At 33.1% G+C, this 26,750-nt stretch overlaps 4 protein-coding genes and 1 long non-coding RNA gene across 20 annotated transcripts in view; 3 read left to right on the forward strand and 2 right to left on the reverse strand.

Moving 5' to 3' along the window:
- The first annotated feature begins 120 nt into the window (after positions 1 to 120).
- Positions 121 to 12,653, forward strand: LOC105204453 (V-type proton ATPase subunit C). 3 transcript variants are annotated; one of them, XM_039450509.1, is made up of 9 exons: positions 121 to 419; positions 1,826 to 2,149; positions 4,251 to 4,895; positions 8,117 to 8,303; positions 8,390 to 8,488; positions 8,613 to 8,821; positions 9,364 to 9,508; positions 9,592 to 9,730; positions 10,188 to 12,653. In XM_039450509.1, exons 2-9 carry the CDS (start codon positions 1,864 to 1,866, stop codon positions 10,281 to 10,283), a joined length of 1,806 nt encoding a protein of 601 aa, XP_039306443.1. In that variant the 5' UTR covers positions 121 to 419; positions 1,826 to 1,863; the 3' UTR covers positions 10,284 to 12,653. The 3 variants fall into 3 exon arrangements, with proteins under 3 accessions (XP_039306443.1, XP_025993931.1, XP_039306442.1); XM_026138146.2 differs by lacking the exon at positions 4,251 to 4,895 and having other exon boundaries at positions 169 to 419; XM_039450508.1 differs by lacking the exons at positions 121 to 419; positions 4,251 to 4,895 and adding an exon at positions 457 to 1,436.
- Positions 12,654 to 13,027: 374 nt separating this feature from the next.
- Positions 13,028 to 15,848, reverse strand: LOC105204446 (S-methyl-5'-thioadenosine phosphorylase). The gene is made up of 6 exons (XM_011173520.3): positions 15,374 to 15,848; positions 14,651 to 14,811; positions 14,268 to 14,488; positions 13,733 to 13,935; positions 13,397 to 13,606; positions 13,028 to 13,301 (listed from the first exon to the last, which is right to left on the reverse strand). Exons 1-6 carry the CDS (start codon positions 15,389 to 15,391, stop codon positions 13,263 to 13,265), a joined length of 852 nt encoding a protein of 283 aa, XP_011171822.1. The 5' UTR covers positions 15,392 to 15,848; the 3' UTR covers positions 13,028 to 13,262.
- On the forward strand, positions 15,631 to 16,186 carry LOC120358038. Its single transcript, XR_005575001.1, has 2 exons — positions 15,631 to 15,787; positions 15,847 to 16,186. It is a non-coding gene; the product is annotated as an uncharacterized LOC120358038 (long non-coding RNA).
- A 495-nt stretch (positions 16,187 to 16,681) lies between these two features.
- On the reverse strand, positions 16,682 to 19,148 carry LOC105198005. Its single transcript, XM_011164634.3, has 2 exons — positions 18,887 to 19,148; positions 16,682 to 18,754 (listed from the first exon to the last, which is right to left on the reverse strand). Exon 2 carries the CDS (start codon positions 18,562 to 18,564, stop codon positions 16,921 to 16,923), a length of 1,644 nt encoding a protein of 547 aa, XP_011162936.1. The 5' UTR covers positions 18,565 to 18,754; positions 18,887 to 19,148; the 3' UTR covers positions 16,682 to 16,920.
- A 3,466-nt stretch (positions 19,149 to 22,614) lies between these two features.
- The window catches only part of LOC105204454 (homeobox protein extradenticle), a 75,556-nt gene continuing 71,420 nt past the window's right edge, over positions 22,615 to 26,750 (forward strand). For 11 of the 14 annotated variants that reach the window (XR_005575021.1, XR_005575022.1, XM_026138168.2 and 8 more), the window contains exon 1: positions 23,039 to 24,624. Coding sequence is in view for 12 of the 14 variants with exons in the window: in XM_026138168.2 (XP_025993953.1) it covers positions 24,392 to 24,624 (233 nt within the window). In the remaining 2 variants the exon portion in view is untranslated. Of the gene's footprint in view, positions 24,625 to 26,750 lie in introns of all 14 variants that reach the window. The other 3 variants (XM_026138165.2, XM_026138166.2, XM_026138167.2) reach the window with 2 other exon arrangements.

Raw genomic sequence — 26,750 nt, forward strand, 5'->3', positions numbered from 1 at the left:
ACAGAAACGTGGGGAAGAGAATTGAAATAATTTTTATTATGTTTTCATAATGTGACAGTGACAAGTATGCGCGGTAATCTCTATCCCTATCTCGGTCCCTATCCCCAAGAAGCCGCGCTGCAGTTGGCGGCACTGTCGCACGGAGTCAGCTGACGGCACGCGGCGTTGTCCAAGGAGCCACGCCATAGCGGCTAGTTGTCAAGCAGGTCGCAAGCAGGCAGCAGCGGCGGTGGCACACAATCTGTCATCACGTGAGCGGTCACAATGGTCTCTGGTGATTCCGTTGTTGGTTCGCAGCGTCGTCCAGCCCGCGAGATCCTTTGAAGTCTCCTCGCTGGGAAGTCACGACCTGGCTGCGCGACATCGACAACAGCACAACAACAGCAACGAACAGGAGGCTCGGCGGCAATCTTCCGTTGGTAAGCGACTGGTCCATCATAATGAGACGCACGCGCCGCGTCGCCGCCGCCGCCGCCGCCGCCGATCCTCGGTCCCGAAGCAAAACGTATACATCGGCGATATTCGAACAATTCGTTGCTGTGAGGATTTTCGGCAATTCTCCAGGAGCGTAATCCTCTATCCTGATTGCGGCCCACGCGTTCGCGCTCCTCGCGTCCGGACTCTGACGCGTCGCGCGTTATCGATCCCTTCGGGGGCGGCCCGACGCCATTGAATCAACCTGGACCTGGAGACGGCAGATATTTTTCTTTCCCATCTCACGCCGATTTACATCTCATTGGACGATCCGTCCACCCGTATCCCTCCGAGGATAGTCGTCTAAGGGAATCTCGTCCAAGGACGCGCGTCCATCAATGTCACTGCAGATTGTTTCTCTCGCTACCGATCGATGCGGTTGGTACACCGCGGGCCATTCATATGGTCACGTGGAAAGCGTGCCTAATTACATAACAAGCAGACGCGACACGACGTTCGTCGTGCCACACCCCCTTCCGTGCGAATTCTCGTCGCATAAATTTACAGATTTCCCCACGAATTTAATTCGCTCTTTCATCTTTCGTCCAACGATCACGTTCGTCTCTCGGCGAACGCAGAGTCGTTAGTCCCAGGGTGGTTAGTCCTGCGCAAATCAGTTCAGTTTGAGTTATTTGCTTTCCGTCCTCACTTTGGCGTCTCGGAGATACGACCATTAAACACTAATAAAATTTAGAATACAAGATTTCAAAGTTGGAATACAATAATGGTTGATTACACTAGCAATCATCCACACATTTTTCCAGATGAAACGCATTAACTAACATGTTTACAGTCTGGAGAGATTTTTTTCTGCGCATATACGCGCGGCATGATAGTTACCTGGTTCGATGGAAGACTGACAGCTAGCAGGTGGTTGTTGGGATGGGGAGGAGGGAAGAGATCAGCTTTTCTAGCAAGATTGTAAAACAATATACTTTTTGTTTGTCTATTATATATTTATGGTAATCATATGACCTTTATTTCAGGTATAGCTGTCCCTTTTTAAATTTATTATTTATTTTTTTAACTTAATTTTGTCTCATTTTAACAATATTATTAAAAATTCTTTTCAAAGTAGCATTTTATTATCATAGCATAGTGCATAAAACATAGCAAAATTAAGATATAACATTAATATAACAGTGAGTTTTTCGTATAGTTATTTTTTTTAACACTTAAGTAATTTTATATGCATTCTAATATTTATCTTAATTTCTCACGAAAACAAGTAATTAAATGTGTATAAATAAAAGAAACTCTTTCGTAATTTATTTATATAAATATATTTAGAGATGAGATTGCTTAAATTTTAAGTTAAATATGATTGTAATATGATTATTGTATATTTCAGATATATTAGAAATTTAGTTGCCAAACACATTACTCAAGATGACTGAGTATTGGTTGATATCCGCGCCGGGAGACAAAACTTGTCAGCAGACATGGGAGACTATGAACAACTTGACTTCCAAGCAGCACTCCTTATCAGTGAACTACAAATTTCACATCCCGGATTTAAAGGTTGGAACGTTAGATCAGTTGGTCGGCTTGTCAGACGATCTGGGCAAGCTTGATGGATATGTGGAGCAAGTAACGCGTAAGGTGGCGACATATCTGGGTGAGGTTTTGGAGGACCAGCGGGACAAACTGCACGAGAATCTGATGGCCAACAACAGTAAGTAGAAGAAAACATCTGGTTATCTCTTGGATCTATATATCTTTCAACAATATTGCAACGAAAGATCAAATTGTTTATCCAGGGGTCCAAACCATTATCTGCACTTATCAATCTTTGTTTAATTGATTTTACATTTATGTCGAATATTAAGCAACGCTCAGTCTAATTAATTAATCTACTGTACAAATAGTACAATTTCACAAATAATAAATATTTTTTTCTTAGTGTATGTTATACTTGATTAGAAGATACAAATCTATAGGGTTCATATTGCAGTCCACACTGTTCAACATTGTTTGGATAAGTGTGTATTACGCATATTATTTATTTGATTTAATCAAAACTGGTTGTAGAAATAATTTTACTCGTTACTGGTAAAAAATATTTTGGACCCTTGCGAACAGGTATCGATCGATTGTCTATGCATCATTTTCTTATAATGTTCTAAACTTAGATTAATACATTTTGTTAATTAACTGACGCACTAATGAATACTATACACAACACGAAACATGCACACACTTCGAATTATCTTTTTTGCCAGTGACCTTCGATATCTATTAGTTATAATTAATTCAGATTTTACTCTTGATTTGTTGGAGATAATAATGAGTTCTATTTTAGAGAAGTATAATTCCTATTTCTCCCCACAATACTATATATATTGTAGTTCGATAGAATGAGATTCTCAATTTTGTCTGTATACACAAATACTTAGTATGTACTAAACATGATATGTTGCATAATATTAGAACATTTTTGCATGTTTCGATAGTTTAATTAGGTGAATACAGACAAAATTTTTCTGTAGTACATATATGTATTAACATTTATGTATATGGTGCATATCATAAATTAAAAATGACTACCTTAAATATTTGTTCTATGTCATCTGTTGTCTATTATAATGTTAAATAATTAAATAATTACATACTTCAAATTTTTTAGCGAAACTTTATTATGCTTTAATTTTTTTGTATAATTAATTGTAAATTGCCCATGAATGATATGCTTCATATAATAGTACATAGTTGATATATTCATAGAATGCTTATTTATGTACTTGGTTGTTTCCGTTATTATCTACTACAGACTCATTTTTTAATTTGTGATGTTGCTTGGCTTATTTTCGTTTAACTTCGACCACATTAACCCTGTTTCCCCACCCTTTTTATCATTTATTAATAAATGTTCTCGTATACATGCACTACGCAAAAGTCTACATTAAGGTATAAAGAAGACAGACAAAAGATGCTTCTCGAGACACGAATACATAACGTGAGATATAAAGGACAAATAAAACGGAAATGTACCGACGGATCTGTGTAAAATTACGGACCACACGCGTCGAATAAAATTTTCCGCACGACGCAAAAAAAAACCGCTTGGGTTACTGTGGTCACCAAGCTCTGATTAGCCACTACAAGATTTTATTTTCCTTGGTTTTTCTTATCATCAATCATCCTTTCATATTACTATTTGCGATGCACCATATGATTTCAAGTTACAATGACTATTACTTCCTTTACTTTCCAGTATATACATTTCGTGAATATTATTATATTCTTTCGAATATTTCTTTTATTGCTTAGTTTTTCTACTTCATTGTTTTCGCAGTATATTGGAGTATTTAACGTTTAATAAGATGATTAACATAAGAAATTATATTTTATATTATATATATTAAATCAAAATTTATATATTTGGAATTTTTTTCTCTGAACACGTTCTAATGTGTAAAAATAAAAATTACTGTTCAAAAGTGAGGGCTTTTTATTAAACATTGTATTGTTCATTCTTTTTCTAAAAAAAATTGCTATTTTACCTTTTTACATCAGACTATGTTTACATTTTGAAGTATCTGTAGCCATTTAACAAGTCGATTAAATTACCATTAAATTAAATCTAAATTTTGCCACTCAAGTTAATTAAAATAAGGTGATCTGCGCTAAATGCTCCTTGTTTTTTTTTCTCTTTGAGTTATTTTTTATTCAGTTTCGTCAGCATTGTCGCTAGGCATTTGCGTAGGAGACAATAATAGTTGAACAAGACAATAAAAAAGATCGCGCGGAGATTGGGACTGGGCTGTAATGGATAGGTCAAACGTCAATGGATGGGGAGAGCTTGAGTTCCGAAGGGGGTCCGGACACCCCGCCAAACACCCCTGTTACACCATCACACAAGACTACGATGGAGCATCATAGGCAGTGGAGGGAATTGGACAAGTCCGAACCAGAGCCGGCCGCCTGTTTAGGTCAGCATCATCACCAACGTCATCATTGCCACGACCATCATCATCACCATCATCATTATCATAGCTCCCATAAGCATCATCACGACGGTCATTTCTCTGCGTTCGAAAAGAAGTTGTCGTACGATCTTCAGGGCATCTGTGATGTCAAAGCTCAATCCAACAACTATGCCTCGTCGATATACTCATGCTACCATGCCCATTGGTGCGTTGCTTCTGTATCCTCGACGCCATGCTCCAGTCCCATTCCCGCAAGTCCGACCCTCTCTTCCCTTTCATCGAACTGTAGCAGCGAAGGAGAGCTCGGGTGGCAGCAGCCATTACGTCCGCGGAACCCGCGGGTAGCCACCGAGAAAAATCCAGATCGATCCACCCGCAAATCGGTTGGAGGCGATGATGACGACGACCACGACGACGATGACGACGACGATGATGATGCGGATCAAAACAACGACCAAGACCAAGATCATAGTGGCAATTTGCCGAATCCAGGTACCCATCCTGCCGCTGCCGGCTGATACGAGATCGTCGTTCCTTCTTCCTTTTGTCCTCTTCCTTCTTGATACATAGCTGCAAAGCTTTGTTCGTTCCGTGCACCACGTATCTCGATGATTTAAAAATTGAATCATTATCGTGTTTTTGGAGGTGTAAAAATTGAAAAAAAAAAAAAAAACAGAGGTTGTTAGAATAGAGAATTTGTTCTAATTTATAGCTTGAAAAAGTCTGAAAATAGAACAGAGAAAAGTAATAAAGAAACAATTTATTATAATTTTTATATTCTGGTGATATTTTTTAAATGTTAACTTTGCATTTTTATATTATGTATACATACATATTAATATTATATATCATTTTAAAACTTTTATGAAAATATATGTAAAATTAGTTTAATGTAGAACTCATTTTAATAGGTAAGAATTATTTATTATTGTTTTTCTTTCTCTTTGTACTTAAAATTACTGTCTTAATCGTATAATAAATCTTAATTATATAAATAAAAATAAATAAAAAAACAATCTATTAATAATTAGTGAAAAAACAGCAAAAAATCTGACAATCTCTCTTCTGATAAAATTGAAGTATTTAAATCTAAATTAAATCTAATCTTTCTCAATTTAATTGCAATTAATCTTTCTCCAAGTCGTAATCAGAGACGTTTCCTATTGCATTCATTTAATAAATGATTAATAAATTCGAAGCTATCAAAGGGAGAATTCATCATTCCGTAGCACATCCTAAATTATGATGAGTGTGCATATCTTTTTTTCACAATTTGATTTTCTTCAAGAAATTCCGCTGATGTATTTTTGGTTTTTGGCTCGTTTGTCTTCACTCTTCCGTCCTTTATATTGGTTATGTATATTTATATTACAATTGAAAAACGTGAAAAGTTTAGGATTCCAATGATTGTGGTGGATCAATTTGCATGCTGTGTACACACACACACACACACACACACACACACACACACACACACACACATACAGTATGCATATATATATATATAGGATGATTATTAATGACTATGCCCATTTTTCACCATAGGAGCACGCATTTGTAATTTCTAATATAATAATATGTTAGAAATATGTATCCGTCGGTAAATCATGCTCCTATGATAAAACATGGAAACAGTCATTAATAATCACCCTGTATATATTATATATATTATATTGGTTATATATATATATATATATATATATATATATATATATATATATAAATGGTTATCCACTAGACTAGATAATTCAGCTTCTTCTTCTAATTTTGCTCTTTTTTGTTTCTCTATAGCTTTCGTGTGTCGCTTCTGCTGTCATTTATAAATTATTACAACTTTTTGTTATATACACACCACACACACATACACACACACGCGCGCGTGCGCGCATACATACATATATATGTATATTTACACGTCCGCATACATATACATACATATATAGTATATATAATGAAATATATACATATATTATACATTTGTTATCATTTATGTTTGATACCATTTATGCATATGCAGGAAATAACAGAAATAGATCTAGGAAAACAAATATGGCATAAAAAGGAGAAATCACGAATGAAATGTAATTTGACACTTTAATGGACCCAGAAATCTTACACATTTTTATCCCATTCCAATCATTTCATCCCGAGTTATATTTTTGTTTTTCTAACATTGATCTTTTTGATATATTGATTATTTTAATAATTAGTATAATTTCAGTAAAAAATCACATTATAAGCACAGACGATAATACATATACAAAACAATGGTATTGTAGATAGTGGCACAGATTACAGATCACAAATAGCATTAGTAGAGATTAATAGATATTTATCGATCGGTACATGAATTTATGGCTAATTACTTTGCACGATTATTAAAATAGAATTTAAGAAGAGACAAATGCGCTTCATAGTTTTCGCATGTAATTTATATGCTCTTATATTAGTACAGGAGCTACAGAAACCATTTCATGTATATTCATTTAATAAAATGGAATACTACTACCATTTTATGTATTTAATCAATTTTCACAAATCGCTTCTTTATTTTGGCTGTTGTGCTTTTTTTATTATATTGCATTATTGCACATTTAACGATGGCTAATTATACGTTTAAAAGCTTACATATGTACCTATGAGAAAACATGTGCAGCGTAAGATATATTAGTTACTAGTGAAAGATTTTTTGAGAAATTTCGTAATTTAGACATCATATTTAATATATCTTTTTGTTCTCAAATGTAAGTGTAAACATTTTTTTTTTTTAGTATAAACGCATTATGCTAAAGTTGATTTGGATTCATCAAGCATGTATGTAGAAACGGAGAGTTAACTTTTACTTACAAATATATAAGAAAATAATGCAAATAATTGCAAAGTGAAATGCAAAAATGAATAAAAGATATAATTAATATTGTTTATAATATTAATATACACAATTGCATACAGGTACATTTGCATGTGTAATGAGAACTTATTTTGCTTAATTAGATTAGTGTACAATTTTTGTATCACATATAATATACTTAATAAGATACAAGGATAAATGCAAAAAATAATATATTTTTTAGGATATAGCTAAGATCTGCATGTACAACTATATACAAATATGTATAAAAAATTATAAATTATTATAAATTACGTTAAGAGATTATCTATTAATTAAAAATTGTGTTAAGAAAATTACAATTTCTTCATTGTATTTCTGCATTATAAACAACATGTATAGGATTTTATGCAAATAATTGTTACATTTTTGTAAAAAAAATTATATATAAATAAAGTTGTTTACGGATTTGTTTATAATTGGTTGCATGATATACTCTGTGTATGTCCTGCTTCTTTCTTATAATGCTAATGATAAATAAGCATTGTAAAATCAAAAAATTGCTTGTGTGGAAATCATTTCTTTCTTTGTCTCACCATTTGGATATATTATTTTTATAATAATATTACTTCGAGTAATGTGTTTGAATTTGTTACAATAAAAAAAGTACGTGTGTCATTTGTATATGTTGATAATATATGCAGAGCTTAAGAAATATATCAATATTGGTTTAAAATTTTACATTACTACACATAGAGCTTATAATTACTATTGATTATACGCTAATGAATATAGAAATATGTTCTAAAGCTCTGACTATAAAATTGCTTAACAAGATTTATCGTCTCGAAAAACAATTGGATTAATACTTGAAATTCACTAGGTGATCTGCCATCATATATAACTCGATTCCAGTGGGACATGGCTAAGTATCCTATCAAACAATCTCTGAGGAACATTGCGGATATTATAAGCAAACAAGTGGGGCAAATCGATGCTGATTTAAAAACTAAATCTACAATATACAACAATTTAAAAGGCAGCTTACAAAATTTGGAGAAGAAACAGACGTGAGTTTGAATTATATTTCAAATGCAATCGAGAGTTAAGTACATACATATATCATTATGTAATATTTAACCTCTACGATCTTTAGGGGAAGTTTATTAACACGAAATTTAGCAGATTTAGTGAAAAAAGAACACTTTATCTTGGACAGCGAATATCTAACTACTTTGCTTGTAATTGTACCAAGGTAAGTAAATACATTTACAACTTATTTTTTGTCACAATACGGTAAAATTGCTATATAAATTTATCATGCAAAGATTAGATCGTTGATAAGTAATTAGTATCTATGTGTATCTTATGTTATTTAGATCCAGCTTTCAGGAATGGTACGGTTGTTATGAAAAATTAACGGATATGATCGTACCGCGTAGTACACAACTTATTACTCAGGACTCAGAATACGGATTATTTACGATCACTTTATTTAAAAAAGTAATAGATGAGTTTAAATTGCATGCTCGTGAAAAAAAGTTTATTGTGCGAGATTTTACATATAACGAAGAAGAATTAGCAGCAGGTTTGTTACATTAAAATCTTTTATGATTTGCATGGTACAGCTTTACGTAATAATTTAATTTTTTATGTAAAAAATAGAATATATTTACTTTAGCTTATATACCAAAAAGATGTGATTTACAATATATAAAAAATTATAAAACTTGGTCACACATATTCATCATTTCCTTAAATTTGCTAACTAAAATCCAGTAACTCTTATGATTCATTATCGTTTATAAATCTTTTATTTTGAATCCCATCTAACACAGCCTATTAATTGGATAATTCTTGTTACCTTATTATCACATATTACAAAATTTTATCCTATAACTGTATCTCTAACCTCTTTCAATTCCTTGAAATCTCTCTCTCTCTCTCTCTCTCTCTCTCTCTCTCTCTCCACACACGCACACGCACATATATAGACATTTAGTCTTTATATTTATTTTTAAATTGAATCATTATATAACAGAATAATGTAAAATAAAAAATATAAAGTTTTAAATCTAAAGATGTATGTGTATTGCATAATGCAAACTTTATTTTAATTACATCTTGCAGGAAAGAACGAAATCACGAAGTTGGTAACTGACAAAAAGAAGCAATTTGGTCCACTTGTCCGTTGGTTAAAAGTGAATTTCAGTGAATGTTTCTGCGCTTGGATCCATGTTAAAGCTTTGCGTGTATTTGTTGAGTCTGTTCTTAGGTATATTAATGTGTCTTATTGGGAGTAATACGATATGATATTAACGTAACATATTACAGTATAACAATTTAAATGATTTGTAGATATGGTTTACCTGTCAATTTTCAAGCAATATTACTGCATCCACATAAGAAATGTGCAAGGAGATTACGCGACGCTTTAAATCAACTTTATGCCCACTTAGATTCATCCGCTACTGCTTCGACAGCACATAATCAGGACGTAAGTAAAGATTTTTAAGATAGAGATTGTATTATTGAAATTCAATAATATTTAATAGAGATGTACAAACTTTACGAATCACATTTATTGACAATCTTATAAAATCATGTTTAAAGTGATTTTATATCATATATAATCAATATTATTTTTCTTATTTAGAAATCTTTTATCATCTATATGTATATTAAAATTCAACTTAACAATAATTATATTATTAATTAAAAGTTATTGCAACGTTTTAATTTGGTATAAAAAGAACTTTGATTTGTATCTCATAGTACATTTAGTCATAGTTTTGAAATTTTATTAAATTCCTATCGTTCTTATAAATATCATTTCGAAATATAAATTTCAATTATCTATTATATTCTTGAAGAATATACATAAAAAATATATTTAATAAAAAATATATTTTTCATGTGGAATACATTTATAAATATTACTTTGATTTCAACAGAATGTGGATATACCAGGACTAGGTTTTGGCCAAAGCGATTATTTCCCGTATGTCTATTACAAGATTAACGTGGATATGGTCGATAATAAGGTCTAATCATTAGAGCTTTTTTCCTCCCGAATGTCATACGTCCTTTTATTTATCCGGATGATATAATTCTATTATATCAATCTAGCGGCAGATGCATACAAGTCTTTTACTTGTATTAATATACAAAAAGAATACTTTTTTGCATTTCCAGAAAACTTCTTTCTCTTAGCTATTACGTCTAATAATTATAAATTCTAATTTGCAATCGAAAAAAGTTGTCATGTAGTCTTTTCCAGAAATAGTTATTTTTCTAAATTGATAAAAAGTTGAAATAATGTATAAACTGTAATATTACTCAGAACTGTGCATAATCGTTCGTGCATTCCCTTATACATATTTCCTCCCAAATATTAAACCTAAAACAAAGCAAATGAAGTTATAGAAGTTATAGAAGATAATAAATATTATAAATTCTCAGGCAATTACCATTAATCACATGTTTTCGACTTATAACTGAATTTGGCATTAAGTATAACAACGATTAATTATTTGATTATTTCTCGATACTTGTAAACAGCGTAACATATTTTACACGTTATAGCTCATTTTATATGAAATGCATAACAGACTATAAGCATAATACAAGATCACTCGATCAATTACTACGTTTATACATTAAGTTTAGTAACATCTGTAGATACGAAACTGGCCAATTAAAGATATTCTATTTTTCAGAGGGATACTCATAATTGGTCAGTTTTATAACATTGATATTATAATTTGGGCTTAAATCGTAATGTGTAAACATAGTCAATGAACATCCAAAATAAATTCGTTATATTGATTTACACAAGATTAAATAAGATGCTCATTGGAGATTCGGCGGTCTTGTGCGATGTTTGTTATACTATGCATTTTATGTAAAATGAACTTAATACAACATAGAAATACATACTATCTCCAGCATGAGACCGGTCACTATATGAAATCTAAATTTAAGTTTATTTGAAATATGTTAAATAATATCGATCAAATTTAAGACTTAAAAGACTTAAAACCTCTCCAAACAAATATTTATATTACTTACATTTAATTTTAAACAATGAAATTTTTATCGATGAAAAAGTGAAGGATATGTATAAAAATGTTTTAGAAAAAAACTTTCATGTATTTTGTAATTGCACATGTATTTGGATTATTCAAAAATTTAATATTTTTCAAAGTATTCTTATTTCTCATAGCTTTGAGTTGTTTTATCTCTTAAATTGGGCCGATATAAGAATTATGTGTTTCTTGGATTTTTGTATTTATTTTAATGGGAATATGATCTACAATGCAATTAATTCTCTCTGTTCTGTTGTACACAAAGTTAAAGTGCTGATCTTTTTATTAATATGTAAGAGATCAAGACTTATGAATAAGAAATGCATACATATACCTTGTTACATCTTGTAAAGAACATTCACACCAAGTGTGTCATGTGAATATTTGACAAAGCGAATTGTTAACCACAGTTTAGAAAAAATGGATATCTTATTATTGAATATTAAGACAAGATTCGAATCATGTATTCTTATAATATTTTATTGTTTCAAATTTATGGACTACAAGAATAAATTTCATATGTGCGTGTAATATGCAGATTATATTATGTATTGTCTACATGGAAAACTGATTGCGGTATTATCATGAAAGTCTAAGAATTTTAATCATACTACCATTTAATTTACATACATATTACAATCATTACCGTTTAGCGTTCAAATATTTTAACAGATTAAAGATATCTTATACTAATATCGAATTTATCGAGAAAACAATTAAGTAGTAAAGACCGGCTTTTAAATCTTTATTTTATAAAATTCGAGTTCCATTTTTTTAATATTATCAAATATATAAAATATTTATTATTGATTGTAATTACTCGAAAAGACAAACGTTTTTTAATCAGTTGTTCCATTTATAAATCAAATTTAGTTATTTTTTAGTTGGCACCGTTATAAATTGCACAAAATAAATCTTTTATGAATATATTATATTACAAACATATATCATGAAGATATATTTTTTGAAGAAATTTCGTATTAAAACAAGCTTAATTTTTCACACTGATGTAAATGCTTGTACATAAGAAAAATCCGTGTATAGTATCCATGGTTTCATATTATTATAAATATTACTTTGAGTTGCGAAATCATTGTAAAATGCAGACCAATGTACAATGTTTTAATTAAGTTAAATCATATTAAATACGGAAATCGATGACAATACTGATTAATGTTGTCTGGCATGTAATAAAATGGAAGGAATTATATATATATTGGCAGTTCAATTATGTAGATACTAGATGTTTAAAGAAATGATCAGTCAATTGACTTTTGCGAATTGTATAGGTAAATGTAATTGTGTAGATAATAAATATTAAGTTTAATTGTCTGCCTCTTTGTTTATATATGCATTATTAAATCCCTAGATGTGGCGTGCTATATTTATCTGATTTCTTTTATTGCTCCTTTGATTTTTTTGTACATGATTGTATAATTAAACAGAGTGATTCTATATTTAGATGTCTATTATAGAGCAACAAAAAATGTAGCAAAATTTATAGCGATCATACACAAAATATGTATGATTAATAAATGTATGTTATACTCGCTTCTACTGATATCAATTTTTATCTCAGTTTAACTTGTCTATTTTTTTTTCTAATTCTTAGAACTAAAAAAAAGAAAATTAATTAAACCGAGATTAAATTTAATTTGTATTGGAAATAAACATTAGGATGTCAACATGTGAATTATAAAACGGTATGTATAACACAGTTTTATTTAATAGATTTTATACAAGTTCATTATCTCTATAATTATAAAAGTTTGTAAAATAAATTGGTCCTTTATATAATAATCCTTTGTATAAACAGTATAAAGATTTGTGTGCGTGGCATGAATATTTCGTAGGAGCCTTCATTGGAAGCTTATATATTTTATATAGATTTGATATCATATTTGTTATGGTTTTTTTCACTCTATTTTGCAAAGAAGTTATTTATTTCTTCGTAGTCACATTGCTATTCTCAATTAAGGCCTGAAAATATTTATTCGTCTTTCTTATTTTGCTCGCTAGTATTTAGAAAAAAACATTTCCAACATTATAGATATACAAACAATAATAAATATTACCTTCAGTTTAAGAAGATCCTGCTCCCAATTTCCACAGCCGATAATTTTCACCGCCTCCAATAACACATTTGTTATTTTATCAACGTTTTGCCTGAATACAACCAATACATCGGCTGCAGTGACATTATCTTCGGATTCTTTCCAGCAATCGTAATCAGTCGCCATTGCTACAGCTGCGTACAGCAGGCCCGCTTCTTTCGCCAAGAACACCTGATTCAGATCAAAATATTATACAATAATATTACGACACATCTTTATTTAATACTGCTAGTATTAAATTTTTGTAAGGGATGTAGTTTTATGCATTTGTACATAAGTTTATTGCGGCATTCAGACCTCTGGGCATATAGTCATATTGACCAAATGTCCACCCCAAAGACGCAGAGCGTTACTCTCTGCTTTGGAGGAAAAACGCGGGCCTTCAATAGTTATTACTGTTCCTCCCTTCCTTATGTTGTATCCCAATTTTTTTGCTGCTTGCAGTAAGATATCGGATGTTCGCGGGTCGAACGCAGGCTCCATCGGCATATGGCATACTCCTGTAATTTTACAGGTGATACATCTTAAATAGGTGGTACATATAAAAAAAATATAGCATCACTGTATCAATCACCAATACGTCACTAAACAATTACCAATAAATGACTGTTTACGAAAAATATTAAAATAGTAAGACTTTAAAATAATAAATTGCAAATATTTTTTGTTTTTCAAATTTAACTTTCAGAATTGTTTAAAATATTCTTTTTTTAAAACGTTTTCATTTCATCAATTTAAAAACGTAGTCAAATTGTTTTTAATTGTTCATTGACTGGTTCAATTTCTTATTTATTCATTGACCTTGGTAGTGGAGTGATTAGAAATGACATACCACTATATTTAGCAGATGTTCCATCATAGAATGTACCCTTCCTGCAATTGGTTCTATCTATGAAGCTATCAGGCACAACTAACTGTCCCCTACTGATAGACTCTGTTAATGATCCACATGCTGTAGATGCCAGTATATGAGTACATCCAGCAAGTCGAAACGCTTCTATATTAGCACGATAATTAACTCCAGTAGGACTAAACACATGCCCTGTGCCATGTCTGTATTGAATAAAGAAAGGAAGACATTTTCATTAACAAATAAGACATAAACATCATTGAAGAATAGAGAAAGCAAAACATATCAATTTTGTAGCAGTAGACCTAAAAAAATCAAAATGCATAAAAATAGATGCCTGAATCAAGTTATCTAAAAAATTTCACCTGGCCAGTAGCACTACATTTACTCCATCAATGCAACCGTGATAAAGATCACTGGATGGACATCCAAAATCATTCTTTGCGTTTTCACGACTTGTAACACTACTACAATTAAATGTTTTGTGTAGAGTCTCACCCAAACCTGAGCCACATATTAGTCCTACCTAAAAAAAATATATATAAAAGAATATCAATAACAGTATTCTTAGAGCCTGTGCACAATAGAGGAATAAAAGATATTAGAAATAAGAGTTAAAACTTTAGTATCAGTTTTCTCAATGAATAATAAATGTAACGCAAAATAGATATGGATAAAACGCAAGACATAAATGTGCTGTACAAAATACAACATAACTTATTTATCTATAGTATTCATTGAGGAAACTGATCCTAAAATTTTAATTTCTGTTCCTAATATCTAATAATCCTCTATTGTGCGCAGGTCTTTATACATTTATTTATTACAGTTCGTTTTGTATAAAAAATGTTTCTTTAATTTGTCGACATTTCTGTCACATTAAAACATGACAATTTTAATGATAATATAACGTATTACATCATAAATATCTATAACAAGTAATTTTCAAAATTAACTTGTAATATTTTTGCGGTCAATTAACGTAAATAAATTTGAAAATATAAACAACATGCGAAGCCGAAAGTCTAGAGATCTTTCTTCAAGCAACGTCAACGCAATTCTAATAAAGTAGATTAAAATTCTTTTACCTTGATGTTGTTTGACATAATGGAAGATTGATTGATTTATCTTGAACTTGCAGTATAAAATTTTAGCGCTCAAAAACGATCGCGTGAACACAATCACACGACACGACCACGGAAGATAACAAAAGATAATTAACGTGACGTGGAAGCACGTGGAAGCGATATGCTACACTTAACCTCTCTTTCTTATCCGGGAAGGAAAAAGAAAAATTATGCCATTTCGGTAATTATCTAGAATATCCCCACCGCCTCCAATTTTAACGAAATTAGGCTCATTCGACGCGTTTTCGCACGAAACGAACAAATCTGGCAAAAAAAAGTATCGCTCTGCCCCGCGAACCAAGATATCAAGCACTAAAGTTGACGATTATTGAGGTTAGGAAACCTGTCATACCGACATGCGTATATACATACACGGTACGTTTGACTGAAACGAGCAAAATTGGTTGTCATTTATAAAATATAATTTATTCTAGGTATTAACATATACTGTGGACTTTATGTTTCGATCACGCTTGACATTCATCAGCCATAATAAATTATAAATTTAAATTGTGCACAGAGCTGGTTCGTCGTTGCCGTGTATAGTAAGTCATTTCACTTTTTAATGGCATAAAAAATGTTCTCTAATATAAATGTTTTAAAATAATTGCCTCAAAAGAATTATGAGTTTAAATAAATATAATTAAACGCAACAAAATAAAAATATGGAATTATTTTTATGTCGATGAATAAGGTGTATTTCAGTGCATTCAAAATACTGTATCTGAAAATGTAGGATTTTTAAAAGTAAAAAAGAAATTTTCTGAAAGTTAAGATTTTTTGAGTTTTTCTTTTTAATAAACACTGTGATATATTTATCTTTTTATTGAATTTGAACCGACAAACAAGAATATTCAGATAATTTTTACGTTCAGTTAAGTATTATTAATAATTCTTAAAAAAAATCTGAATCAAATGATTTCCAGCTATAATGCAAGTTTAAATTAGAATTTTTTTTTATAAATAAAGAAGTAGAAAAGTTATTAAATAAGTTCAACATGAAGAAAAGTTTGCTCTATGTATAGAGCAAACCGAGTTTTATTTTAATATTTATTATTATACTGATTATCAAATAACGTAATCTTAAAATTTAACGACTTATAACATTACAAAAAAGTAAAAAAAAAAAACGAACTGTTACTTTTCAATTAATGGTAATGATAATGCATTATTTTAAGGTAATGTTCCCAACCTTGAATATATTTATCTTTAATACCTAAATGAATAAGATGAAAAAGAAAAAAAGGGAAAGAAAGCAAAATACTTATATGCATACATTTGCATCTTTTTATTAAAGTATATGTCGTCCTATGAAAATCAACTTTTAATATCATTCTTACAGTCTATATTTATTTAATGAGTAAATATATTTTATTATACTTCATAAGATTGCTTATACATATTACATTGAAAAATATTTTAATATGATTAAGCAAAAAGCTATTATATTAATGGTAAAAAAAGAAAATTTTTGTAAAAAGTTTGTTATACATTAATAAAAAAAAAAATTATTTACAGAGTTCCATCAATCGTGATTTTCGTAAAACAATAAGTTTTTTACTAGATAAATAAAAATTATCAAATTCTTCTTCTGCGGCTTCCGCATCTTGTGCAGTCTTAAAGTATACATGACAGTATCGTGTCCAAGTTTTTTCAGTAATCTTTACACACGTCGCTGAAATCGGATTGTATTTCTGAAGCAAATGTAAAATATAATACATGCCATAACTTATATGAATGTTGGCAACAATTAATTCTTGCATTGGAATAAACTCAAATTCAGAAAAATCCGTAACTGCTTTTGACAATAAAACTAGTAACGCCGACCTATCAGATTTAATTTTTTCAATGTATTCTTTTCGTTTTACTTCTGTGTCAGAAACTAACGTTGTTACTTTGTAATCACATGTGCTGACTGGCACATCTCTATTCATTTTGGTATCTGTCTCAGTGTTTCTTGAAGAATAAAATTTACATTCCAGTTGTTTTCTCATCAACTTCTTTTCTTGATCATTTTTGTCCATGAAATCTTGTTGTCTTGAAAATTTCTCATTAGATATCCATGGATCTGTATTTTTCTGTTTAATTTCAGTTTCAATAGATTTACAACTCTGTTTTGAAATGCAAGAAGCAGTGCTTGAAATATCAGTATCTTCAAATTTATTCCAATCAGAAGTTTCCACATTGTAAACATGCTTCTTTCGATTTTCTGAGAATTTTTCATTATTAGTGAAGTTTGAATTAAATTGTTTGTCATTATTGAGCATCCTCCGTGAAATATCTTCCCCCTTTCCTGCTTGTCGTTGATCGTCGTTTTTTTGATCAGTTGTCTTTGTTTCATTTGCAATTTTATCTTTTTGTGGTAATATAGTTATTACATTACTATTTTGTAAATCTTTTAAACATTTTATTACTGTTTCCTGTGTTTCATATTTTACAAATACCAGTCCACTGTTATTTGTATATATGGATAAAACATTTCCATAAGATGAAAATAAATTATTTAATTCTTCTGAAGTAAGTCCTTTCCTATTTGGAAAGTGTATAGAATAAGCTCCTTCTTTCGTTACCCGATAATATTTTTCATAATCCATTGTAGCATCAGAATATTCATTCTCTTTGAAAGTTTGTCTTGAAGATCTCCTATCAAATTTTGCTAAATCTAGTTGGTCTTCATGGTCTTTAATTTCATTTTGATTAGGTTTATGATTATACACAAAATTTTCTGAAAAATCATCTGATTTATTATTCTCATTAGAACTTCTCATACAAGTTGAACTTTCTCTATTTGAAAAGTTTTCACCATGACTGAAGCATGATATTTTCTTTAACGAATTTCCCATTCTTGCTGTCTGCTGCTGATTCAAATCTCTCTTATCCATCTTTTTAGTCTTATTCATTTTACTCTTTTCTGGCAATATCTTTATTTTATTACCATCATGTAAGTCCTTTAAACAGCACAATGTTTCCTTCAAAGTTTTATACTTAATAAAAATGAATCCACCTTCTTCTCTGTTAGCATGTGTATGTAAAACATTCCCATAAGAAGAAAATATCTTCCTTATTTCAGGTAAAGTGAGTTTGTCCTTGTTCATAAAATGTATACTATAGTTTCCATCTTCTTCTATTTTATAATATTTATGGTAATCCATTGTACTGAATAAATACTCTTGCAAATACTGTCAATATTAATTATCCTTCTTCAGAACTTTTAGGTTCTATGTTCCTTGATGTGATATAGTGTGATTAAATAATGCAACAATATATAAAAATTATGCAATGTAAATCACAATCGGGATCAGGTTCTCCTAGATTTTTTTTAAATATGTTCAGTTTTTTTACCTAAAATTATTTCAATAAAGTTAGTATAGAAATTTTTTATTTTAACACGAAATAAATTTTGTGTATACGTCCATGCACACGTTCTGAACACGTGCAATTGTTTTCTTTGTTTAATAAACTAATTTTTCTTACCTGAGATACAACAAAAAGTTGCTTTATTTTTCAAAAACAACGTTTCTTTCTCCAGAAAGAATGTTTTTGGTCGACTTACCAGTCGAGTACGAAAAATCTATTACATGTGCCGTATTGCTCAAACTCACGCAAGCTCCATTGTAGTTGGTTGGAAATGTTTTGGTTATGTGCGTATAATGGTGGAGAATGGGTGTATTCGTCTTCTTCTTCTTCTTCTTGATTAATGGTACCCACTCCCTGTATATTATAGCGTTTTTCATTGGGAAAACTAGTGCGCACTGAGTGTGCACTCGCCGCTGGCAATTGGACGTTTCGGTTTGCGCGATGACGGTGCCAACGGAAATGCCCAATTACCTGTAGCAAGTGCACTTTCAGTGCGCACTAGTTTTTCCAATGAAAAACGCTATTAGTTGGGCGGGAGTGATACGACCAAAACAAAACAATTTAGGAACACAAAAACGTAAATAAGAATGCCAAGAAATATACTCGAGTTAAAACTCGGTGAAGAACTTGAGGATTGCATCAGCAATCCTAAAGCCCGTATCAGACTACGCATTGAAAATTGAAGATTGAAGATTAAAGATTGAGCTTTGGCCAATCAAAATAAAAGAAGTTAAAATTTCCTTGTTTTGATTGGTCAAATTTCAATCTTTAATCTTCAATCTCAATCTTCAATGCGTAGTCTGATACGGGCTTAACCGCGCTTTTTCGATTTATTACAAACACGCTTACTGGTACGCGGCCGACCAGCCAATCCTCTGAAAGCTGGGTGTGTTCGTGAAAATGGGTTGGATGAAAATGACTACGGTCTACTTGACGCTACAAATGCTTCTAAGTATTTTTCGATTGGTCAATTTGTAAAATTCATTATTCCGATTGATTAATCAAACGCTTCGAAGCATTTGTAGCGTCAAGTGGACCGCAGCCAATGACCTAATTTACATCGTTAAAACTTTGGTACTCGTATTAAGTTTGGTGCGCACCAATGCTTGATGCTTATATTATGCATTTTATGTGCTTTAAGGGCCTCGCACATGAAATGCATAACATAACATAAGCACAACATAAGACCGATGGACCAATGAGCATCCAACATAAAATCGCCATATTGATTTACATAAGATTCCCATTTGTCCAGAGGTTTTAAGGGCCTCGCACATGAAATGCATAACATAACATAAGTACAACATAAAACCGACGGACCAATGAAAATGTTATGTAAATCAATATGGCGACTTTATGCTGAATGCTCATTGGCCCATCGGTCTTATGTTGTGCTTATGTTATGTTATGCATTTTATGTGCGAGGCCTTTTACACTGGCGAGTGTCCATGAGTAACGTGACATCACCATAGACTTAGGAAACTATAAACCGAGCGTAAATTGCTATCTTTGACAAGAGAGGGTGTGATAATCGACGTAAGGGGGAAAAACACACGCTAGCTTATGGGCCAGAGGAGAAATAGAGGATAACTTCGGTTAGACTCGGAAATATTCGGCACGTTTACGCATACGTGAAGCCGAATTTATCCTCTATATCCCCTTACCGCGTTTATCGCCACCCCCGCAAGAGTACGCTCGGGGTGTGGACATCACACGCCTGGACGTTTTCATTCTGAACGCAATCGGATGTATGTGGTGAGTAGCGCGAACGCGGCTATTATAATTAATAATAACTGCCACAATTCCATGAAACCACCACTAGGCACGGCATGATTCTAAACATGTTCTGTAAAGGTAAACGCCTTGATTCATAGAAATTGAGCGAGATAGACCTTGTAAATTAGCAGTTTGTCAGTAAAATTTCAGTGAAAATATATAATCAGATTATGATAAATTGATTGCAGAAACAAAAGGGAATCAAATTACATTGACAGAAGCCGTTGGTGGAGTAGTTTGTAATATTTTGCTTCGATTTGTTGACAGAAAGAGAAAATGGTATTGTCTCAATTCGACTTTTTAAACAGTTTAGTTTGCTTTACGACGAACACAATGAATTTTGAGAAACGATAAATTCGATAAAAACAGAGGATTATGCAACGAATAAATTAATTAGTATTCAGGCCGTGGTAATAAAAGCGTATGACAAAATCTAAATGTAACGGATTATCGAAAAGTTAAACATTAAACGTCAAACGAATTTTCGGGAAGGACACGCTCTAAAGGAGAAAGAGAAATAACTTTTCGAAAATAATAGATTCGAAAACGGAGATTTGACTTGTAATAGAGGTAGCGAGCGGACGCGTGAATGAGCCAGAGAGAATGAACAAAAAAAGGAACAGTTCGATACGATTCGCGCTAACAATTATTTTCTAAACCTGTCTATACTTTTAATTTTTTAAAATTTATATCTTGCGTAATTTTAATGGATAAAATATAATTATTGTAATAAAATATATATATACAAAAAATTTATAGGAATATTGGTATATCTTGTGCTGTCTGGGAGGTTGCGTTTCACTTTATACTCGCAACACTCGTAGAATTTCATTCTTATTGTTTATCGAATATTAAATAAGGACTAATAATGCTCATGAATATTGCGAACGTTTAGTGGAATGAATCCATAGAAAGCCAAAGCTCAGCATCACAGCGTCCCTAAACATGTTTTGAAAACGTATTTTAATATAAATATAATTTAACAATAAGTTATAAATAGAAGATTCTAGCACTTAAAATAGCAATGCATTAGAATATTACAAAAAATTAACAAAAAGTAACTGAAAAGTAACAGCTCATTACTTAATTTTTCAGTAACTGTAACTGTAACGAGCTACTTTTCAAAGTCAGTAACTTGTAACTGTAATTAAGTTTGTGAAAGAAAAAAACTGTAACTATAGTTACTTTTACAAAGTAATTTTCTCAATCCTGATTTTATGTATAAACAAATAAATTAATAAATAAAATTAATATTATTTAAATTATCTGATCAAATAATATTAGAAGCATCAGTCGGCAAACATTTCCAAAATTTTTTAATATTATTTGTAGTAACAATATAGTTTATTAATTGCTTACTTTGATTTCTTTATTGTACTTCTCTTCTCTTTTCTCGTATCACAATTTGAAATTTCGTTAATTATATTTCTTATAAATATAAAATTTATTTATATTAAATGCGAATTTCAAAATATGTTAATTTTTTCTAATATTGTTTGTGATAGAACTTTTTTTAAACAAGTTTTGAAAATGTTTATCAACTGATGCTTTTAATATTATATCAGACAATTTAATTAATATTGATTTTATTTATCAATTTATTTGTTTATACAGCAAATGCATTTTAAAAACATATACTTTTACATGATTTGCTATTAATAACTCACTTCTTCATGAGGAATACGTATTGTACGTAAAAAATTAATAGTAAACGATTTTAATAGGATGTGACTTGGATAACATAAAAAGCATTGATATTGATAGCATAAAAAGCATGAATTTAATCCGGTCTTCATACCGAAGAAGAGTTTGTTACGGATAATCCGTACGGTTGTTATACTCAGAATCGTGGGTTCAAAAACCGGCCTCGGTGGTATGTGCTGCGTCAGGACGCCACACCACGCCATGCCGCGCGTTTGATTTACGTTTCCCGCTTCCCAATCATGGTCGCCGCGATGAGCGGCCATCTTTGCGCATGCGGAAACTGGAGACTGCGCACTGGCGCGCCCGTAATTTACGATTCTCTCGCGCGCATCAGTTTCTCCCATTTTAACGGTAGGTTTTCACGCGTCATCACGATTCGTAAATATCTGCGAGCTCTTCTCCTTGGGCGATCGTCTCGATCGTCGTGTCGTTCGACAACGACGAGAGAAACGCGGCCCCGGGAACACCGCGCGCGCAAAAAGAACAGGACGACTCCGCTGCGGAGGGAGAGGGAGAGAGAGAGAGAGAAAGAGATAGTGGGCGGAGTTTGTGCCTGGTGCCTGGGTCAAGTCGGTGACGAAGCTGTGCGGCTGTGCTCCGGGATCAAGGAAAACGACGCGGTTCTCGAACGTCCACGGAAGGCAGTCGAGGAAGTCGTTGTCTGTAGTCTGCGCGCCAGCCAGGAAGAGGTTATGAGATCGCGCGGCTACCGCGGAGCACCGTGAGGTCAGACAACTGTAAATAAGGTGGATGCGCACGCGGACAACGACGACGGATTGTCGTGAGCGAGAGGAAGAGAGAGGAAGCGTGACGCGGTGGACGGTGCGGGAGACATATGCATGGGACGCTCTGATTGGCCACGGCGGCTGCTATGGCCGCCGATTGGCGTACCGTACGCATATATCCCAAGGCACAGCACGGACGCGCACGTACACCCGCGAACCGCGTAGCAGTCGCTCGAGCGACCGAGGACAGTGAGAAGAGCGACGGAAACGGTCGGTCCGCGCGCGCGTCGTCGCCGTCGCCGTCGTAGTTATAGTCGTAGTCGTTGTCGTCGTCGTCGTCGTCGCGCCGCCGCCGCCGCCGCCGCCGTCGCCGCAGCAGCAGCAGCAGCAGCAGCAGCAGCAGTAGCAGTAGCAGATAGTTCCCTTGCAGGACAAAAAAAGCTTCGTGTGCGACGTCTGTGGCGCGGATGGCTCCAAGAACGACGCCAGTCTTCAGCCATAACGAGTAAGAGCTGTAGAATCATCGCGAAAGAAAGAGAGAAAGAAGAGATATTATATATATATATATACACATAGTGTGGAGTCTCGACGTGAGGAGGAGTGCGGTCCGGGCGCAACGCCGACCGCCTCGACACAACCGCGTATACGTAAAACCCGACAATCCGTCAAAGTTAGAGCCGCCGTAGGCAATCATTCTCAACTTGCCCTATATTGTGTATACCAGATTTTAGAAGCCGATTATTAGTAGCGCGAGTGTGCATCGCTGAACGGAGTGATACGGGGGGAACGAGTGAGGAGTTGGGAAGGTAAGCGTGCCGCGGCGAGAGCGAGAGCGACGGAGAGAGAAGGAGACAGAAACGGAGCGGAGTTGAGCGGAGTGCGGAGTTAAAACCGCCGTATACGACACGCAGAAGGACAAAGACCGCGGCGTTGGCATAACCTCTAATTCGTTCGCGCCGTACGAGCGAGGCAGCGGTGCGTCAAGTCACGAGGTATTCGTAACGACAGAGATCGAGTGAGAGCGAGAAAGAAAGAAAGAATATATTTTTGCAAATGTGTAACGCGTGACTTTTACGTGGGCGACTCAAAGTACGAAAAGAAAGAGAGAGAGAGCACGTGCATCATTACGTCCGACGAAAAGGTGACCGGATCTGTTTAAATTTGTTTCGCGTTCTTCCGCGACACCTGGTATACGAGTATAACGCGTAGGTGCGTTTTACGTGCGTGGTGGTGCAACACGGGTGGTGGTGGTGCGCTCCGTCGGTCGTTCTGGGCGCCGTGACGTAGCGGATATATAAGTAAAAAAGAGGAAGGCAAAAGGGAAACACGCGCACACACACACACACACACGTCCGCGGACACGGTGGCCGACTGATCACCACCGCCGGAGTCGAGTGGAATAGCGAGCATCCGGTTGATGGATGAGACTGGCAGGATGCTGCAACACGGAGGATCAGGTGTTGGTCTGATGGGTGGAAACCAGGGACAGGCAGCCCAGAACACGGCCGGCTACGGCAGCATGGGCCCGGTCGACGGTACCGCGGCGCAGGGCCCCGACCAGGCGGTCGAAGCGAGGAAGCAGGACATTGGCGAGATCCTGCAGCAGATCATGAACATCACGGACCAGAGCTTGGACGAGGCGCAAGCGAGGTATGCTATGTGTTTCTATCTTTTTTCCTGTGTTCCGCCATTTTTTAATGCCGGCGCGCGGGTTGCGTCCTTTGATCTTATCTTGAATACCGTTCTTTTTTTTCTTTTTTTTTTTGCAATTGTCTTCGAATGCTTCTTTTAGAGCTGCGTTCGGATACATCACCCGAATGCTTCTAGGTATCATCTTATCCTTGTTTAATGTTCGATGAACAACAAGAATGAAATATTTCTGATGTTTTTGAACGCACCTCAGGAATGAAGTTTACTACCGAGAAAAGAAAACCTAGAATTGTCAAAAAGTTGATTGAAAAAATCATGGATTTTTATGGAATTTAGTACTCAGGGAAATTTTTAAAATTCAAAGTTTAAATTTAATCCTACGCATTATCTAACAAAATTGTTTCTTTCATCATTTTTTCTTGCTAATCAAGGTGTTTAGTACTGGCGAAAACTGACCAAACTTAGAATCTTCAGAGAATTTATTCTTTACCCTAAAAAATTATGCATTTTTATGGGATTTTATTGGTGTACTCTGAAAAATTTGGAATTACAAATTTTATTTTTAAATTTAAATTTTATCTCCTTTTCTGACAAAATTGTTTTATTATTTTTCTTAATAATCAGAGTACTGGAAAAACCGAGAGAACCTAAAATCTTTAAGGAATTTTATTTTTTTATTCTAAAAAAGCAGATTTTTATCAGATTTTCTTAGTATTTGGAAAAATTTGGGAATTTTATATTTAAATTCTTATTCTCTTTTTTTGACGGAATTGTTTCTTTCAGTATTTTTTTTCTTGATAATCAGAATAAGTATTTACTATTGGGGAAAATACTCGAAAAAAACCTAAAATCTTCAGAAAATTCGTTTATCTTAAAAAAATCATGAATTTTCATTAAATTTTATTAGTACTAAATTTTTTTGCAATTTTATTTAAATTACATCTTTCTTTTTCTGACAAAATTGTTTCATTTTTTTCTCAAAAATCAGTGTGTTTGTTTATAGGGAAAAACTAACATAATCTGGAATTTGTAGGAAATTAATTTTTTATCCTAAAAAAATTATGAATTTTTATGAGATTTTATTGATACTAAAAAATTTTGGAATTTTAAATTTAAATTTTATTTCTTTTTTTTTGACAAAATTCTTTTTTTTAATCATATTTTCTTAATGTAAAATCGATTAGCAATAAATATGGCATGTTTATATAGAATGTTTATATAAAAGAGACAATAAAAGATAATGCATAAGGTTTTAAATTGGCGTTGTTTAATCAACTTTCGAATTTTGTAAACTAGACTCGTATTAATTTAAAAATTAAAAATTTAAGTGGGTTTTTCTTTATGATTGCGTGATTAAGAAACATTAAAAAGTGTAATGAAATAAACTTATTTCAAAGTTAAAAATTTCTCTAATCTTCTCTAACCCGGAACTTTGAGTAAAATTTCTGAAAAATCTCAGAATTCTTTCACTAAATTTGTGTGAACAAACACGCGCGCGCACATACTTTTTTTCATTTCCAATGCTGTTGCGAGTAGTCGCATATTGTCATGCATATATATATATATATTAGTATATATATATATATATATATATATCGCATATTGTCATGCATATATATATATATATTAGTTTATAGTATCTTGTATCAATAGTATTCGCAATTACCACGACTACTTTTGCGCTAAAATGTCCGTAGGGTCTATCAGCGTTACGTCGGAGCAGAAAATTATGTTTACGGTTCGTTAATAGCGGAATTAAAGGTTTAATGGTACTTTCGATTTACGAGGTCGATTCGTTACCCGGCGGGAGGAGTACCGTGTAAACGAAATTCTCATAAAAGCAAGACGATGCTCGCGTATAAAATACGGTGCGCGCGATTTTATTTCGAGAGTCTCTCCGGGTTACGGCGCGCGGCGGTTCATGGAAACGCATTAAATCGCATAGATTACCAAGTGTACACTCTTCTTCATCGATTCCCGCGACGTCACACGACAAGTGCATCTCGTCTGTTCTCTCTCTCTCTCTCTCTCTCTCTCTCTCTCTCTCTCTCCTCTCTGTAATCTCATATATCAAATTAAAAAGAACGCGCGGAGCGTTTTGCACAATCTTCGCAGTTAATTACACG

Source organism: Solenopsis invicta, chromosome 6, assembly GCF_016802725.1.
Source record: "Solenopsis invicta isolate M01_SB chromosome 6, UNIL_Sinv_3.0, whole genome shotgun sequence".
NCBI lineage: Eukaryota > Metazoa > Arthropoda > Insecta > Hymenoptera > Formicidae > Solenopsis > Solenopsis invicta.

Coding starts and splice junctions, on each gene's coding strand:
- LOC105204446 (XM_011173520.3), bottom strand. Junction 14,489..14,650: donor AATGTAGTGCTACTGGCCAG/GTGAAATTTTTT, acceptor TATTCAATACAG/ACATGGCACAGGGCATGTGT. Junction 13,302..13,396: donor AGGATCTTCTTAAACTGAAG/GTAATATTTATT, acceptor AAATATTTTCAG/GCCTTAATTGAGAATAGCAA.
- LOC105204453 (XM_039450509.1), top strand. CDS start 1,864: ATGACTGAGTATTGGTTGATATCCGCGCCGGGAGACAAAACTTGTCAG. Junction 8,489..8,612: donor TTGCTTGTAATTGTACCAAG/GTAAGTAAATAC, acceptor TATGTTATTTAG/ATCCAGCTTTCAGGAATGGT. Junction 9,731..10,187: donor CGACAGCACATAATCAGGAC/GTAAGTAAAGAT, acceptor TGATTTCAACAG/AATGTGGATATACCAGGACT.
- LOC105198005 (XM_011164634.3), bottom strand. CDS start 18,564: ATGGATTACCATAAATATTATAAAATAGAAGAAGATGGAAACTATAGT.